Source organism: Thunnus maccoyii, chromosome 21 (genome assembly GCF_910596095.1).
Source record: "Thunnus maccoyii chromosome 21, fThuMac1.1, whole genome shotgun sequence".
NCBI lineage: Eukaryota > Metazoa > Chordata > Actinopteri > Scombriformes > Scombridae > Thunnus > Thunnus maccoyii.
Genome location: NC_056553.1, coordinates 1,333,170 through 1,336,865, shown reverse-complemented (window position 1 = coordinate 1,336,865; position 3,696 = coordinate 1,333,170). Strand labels below are relative to the sequence as shown.

The 3,696-nt window shown below is 40.1% G+C and overlaps 1 protein-coding gene across 2 annotated transcripts in view; it reads left to right on the top strand.

Annotated features, from left to right (window-relative positions):
• Positions 1-1,351: 1,351 nt before the first annotated feature.
• Positions 1,352-3,696, top strand: part of eci2 (enoyl-CoA delta isomerase 2) — a 7,723-nt gene continuing 5,378 nt past the window's right edge. The window contains exons 1-4 of one of the 2 annotated variants that reach the window (XM_042400037.1): positions 1,352-1,545; positions 2,151-2,212; positions 2,302-2,405; positions 3,298-3,396. In XM_042400037.1, the coding sequence (XP_042255971.1) occupies positions 1,490-1,545; positions 2,151-2,212; positions 2,302-2,405; positions 3,298-3,396 (321 nt within the window). In that variant the 5' untranslated portion in view covers positions 1,352-1,489. Of the gene's footprint in view, positions 1,546-2,147; positions 2,213-2,301; positions 2,406-3,297; positions 3,397-3,696 lie in introns of both variants that reach the window. The other variant, XM_042400036.1, reaches the window with a different exon arrangement.

Here is a 3,696-nt window from a genome sequence, read left to right as displayed (position 1 = left end):
AAAGAATAGAGATCCCTTTATTATTAATTACAATGGAAGTGATGGAGGACAAAATCCACAGTCCTCCTTCTGTATAAAAATGTATTTTAAAGTTTATCTGAAGCTAATATGAAGCTTCAAATCAAGTAGATATCTTTCAACGTTACAGTCTTTTTAGTGCCAAAGTTCCTCTTTTTGTTACTATACTTCCACCTGCAGCTCAACAGGGAAACACAAAGACTGTAAATGTGTCAGATATCCACTTGATGTGACTAAACTCAGACTGCTGAAGCTGAATAGAAGCTTCACACAGACTTGAGATATTGTGAAGCGTCCTTTAGGGCAGCTAGTAGGTTCAATAATGAGCCAGTTTTTTCTCAGCGCTGCTTACTGGGAGGTCGATGTCGTACAGCCGCAGTGAAAACACATCCTACTATGTTGTTTATTTCTCTGCTCTGCTGAATTCATTCAAGAATAAAATTAGTTTATAGAACAGTTTGTTGTTGAGAATAAACTTAACAGAGAAGGAGGAAACATCTGGTGTCCAGCTGTTCAACTTCTGCAATCAACAATATTTACATATTCATAGACTCTGGAATTTAAGTAATATATAATAAGTAGATTTAAGGATTTTAATGAGATGATTAAATATTTTTTGTGGAAAAAACATATTGATACATATGAAAATTCAGTGTTTTATATACATCCTAAAACATGTCTGGTGGGGATCTTTAATGATTTTTAAATTAAATCCATATTTTCAGTTATTTATTTATCTCTTCTTTTTTTTTTTAAATTTAAAGTCCTCCGGGTTTCCTTTGTTGTTTAAATAAAGTTTGTGAGCGGGGGAAATTCTGCTCTTGTTTTGAAAGGGCAAGATTTTGTCTACAGATGACCACATCCATGGATGACCATCTTATAAAATATTAAAAATTAAAAAAAATATTTAAAAAAAAAACAAAGAAGAAAATAAAAAAAAGGAATAAAAAAGAGAAAAATACAAAACTAAGAAAAGAATGGAAAAACAAGAAAACAAAAGAAATAGTTAAAAAAAAAAGAAAACGAAAAATAATAAATAAATAACATAAATAAAAATATAAATAAAATGAATAAAAACATAACCAAAAATAAAAACAAAAACGGAAAGAAAATAAGGAAAAGATATATTTTTTTAAAAATATATTAAAAGAAAAAAACAATAAAAAAAAAAAAAACAGGAAAAAAATAATAAATAAAAAGAACCAATAAAAATCAAAAAAGGAAAAAAAAAAAGAAATAATACACAAAAGTAAAAAAAATGATAAAAAGAATTTAAAAATCAAATGATTGCGCTCTTCGTCCGCCATGTTGCTGCAGCCTGGTCGGCCGGTCCGTCGGCCGCTCGGCTCCTCCCGCCGGTCACGTGACGCCGCTCGGCTCTGCTCGGAGGTCGGTCGGTCCATAGTGTCATAACCGCGTCTCCCTGCACCTCTCCGTCCTCCGCTCTCTGCACCTCCGTCTCTGGGTCCAAATGGCCGGTGTCGCCCTCCGCTGCTCCGCTCGCTGGTGCTCAGTCGAAGGCAGAAGGTGAGAAACTGTCCGCTGATGTCGTTTAGCTTGTTTAGCTTGTTTAGCATTTAGCTGCCGGAGGCTAAATGAATCAAAACAAGCTAACAAAGTGTCTCCTGTCAATCAGACTAACATGTTAAATGTTAAATGATAAAAGTTACAGAGAGAGAAGATGAAAGCCGTCATATAGTTTAATTAATGAAGCGTTAATTGGCTTTTTGTTCATTTAGAGGTGACCGTGTTTACTGTGCACAGTTAGCCGGCTAGCTGCGACCTTTGCTCCAGATCCACGAAGACATGACCCGATGATCAGCTTCCACTCCAATACTCCTGCAGCGATTAATCGATTAGTTAACGACTATGTAATTACTCACCAATTATTCTGGTAACTCACCAGTTATCGTCGTTTGAGTTGTTTTGAGTCAAAAAATGTCCAAATTCTCTGATTCCAGCTTCTTAAATGTGAATATTTTCTGGTTTATTTTGTCCTCTATGGCTGTAAACTGAATATCTTTGAGTTGTGAACAAAGTAAAGACAAACAGCTGATATTTCACTGAAATAATTTGATCGTTACAGTCAGCTGGAGACTGAAGCAGTAAAAGTTTCCTTCTCTTGTCAGCAGGTTGCTCAGATTCTCCAGCGTTCCCAGTCTGAAGTTCCACATCACAGCGTCTCCTATGATGGGTGAGTATGTGTCTGCCTATCAGCAGGTCGGTCAGGTCGTTGTTCTGTCTCTGGACCGGCTGACCGGGGCTGCTTGATGCTGTGTGCAGGTGCGACGGTGGAGCAGTTTGAGCAGGCGAAGAACAAGCTGTCGACGCTGAAGGAAGACCCGGGAAACGAGGCCAAACTGAAGATCTACGCTCTCTTCAAACAGGTGGGAGCGTCCCGCCGGCGTCCCGCTGGCGTCCAGCCGGCTGTAAACTCTGCTGGACATGTCCGTTAAACTCCCGACGCTTCCTGACGCACTGAATCTATATGTCAAAACGACCATATAAGTGCAAACTACTGGTATTACTCCTGTACAGCTGAATTAAATCAGACGGAGATGAAACAGTCAGAATATCAATCAATAAGCTTTATAATATTAAAACTGATCACTTTTAAACTGTCTGTAGTTATGATGCGTGGAAGAGTCTGATTGGCTGGAAACCCGTCACATGATAAGAGACGTTAGTTAAAATGAGCTGATTAACAGCTGCTAATACTAACGACCACCAGGACGCGATGTGATTGGATCATTCAAACCGCTGGCCGACGTGATCTGAGACACGTTTGACCTCATGTGTTTTGTAAACGTGTCCTGACGCGTCTCTGACGAGGTCGTACCAGTAAAAACACGTCATCAACGCAGGACGTGGTGGTTGTCATGGTGACAGCGAGTACATGAACTTCAGATCTCAGCAGTAAAACAAACGTCAGACTGATGTAATGACTGTACGCGGTGACCTTTGACCTTTGAGAGAGCGGTCAGCCGACGCCTCGGAGACGCCTGACAGACGGGGGTGTGAACGGCGACGTGTCTCGCAGCTGTAAACGTCGTCTGACAGCAGCGTCACCAGGCCTCGTTCAGACGGGGGGGTCATGTAATATTTGGCGTGACATCATCACTAAATAAACACAGTTGATTTCCAGACTTGAACCATGTGACCATAAATGGATCTTTACGCCGCTCTCACCTGAAACATTACTGAGGTTACACTCACATTACATGATGAAGTGATCATTAACTCCTCCTCCTCTTCCTCTTCCTCCTCTTCCTCCTCCAGGCCACTCAGGGTCCCTGCAACACTCCTAAACCAGGGATGCTGGACTTTGTCAACAAGGTGAAGTGGGACGCGTGGAAGTCTCTGGGCGCCATGACGCAGGTACGACTGATCAAAACTGATAAAACATCACAATAAATAAATCATTTAATACAAACGTCTGCTTGTAGTTTATCAGTTTATGGTTGTAAACATGTTGCTGTCACAGTTAGTTATTGATTGTTGATAACTTGTTTATCTTTTGAATGTTGTGATTCAATCAATTGTTTCTGGTTCATCACACCGTCACTCCTGAGTCAACTGGCCAATAAACACGTGTTATTTACACCATGTCCCGCCCACCAGATTGTGACTGACACACAAGAATTTGAATCACAACCAAAAACTTTGGCATCTGAACCA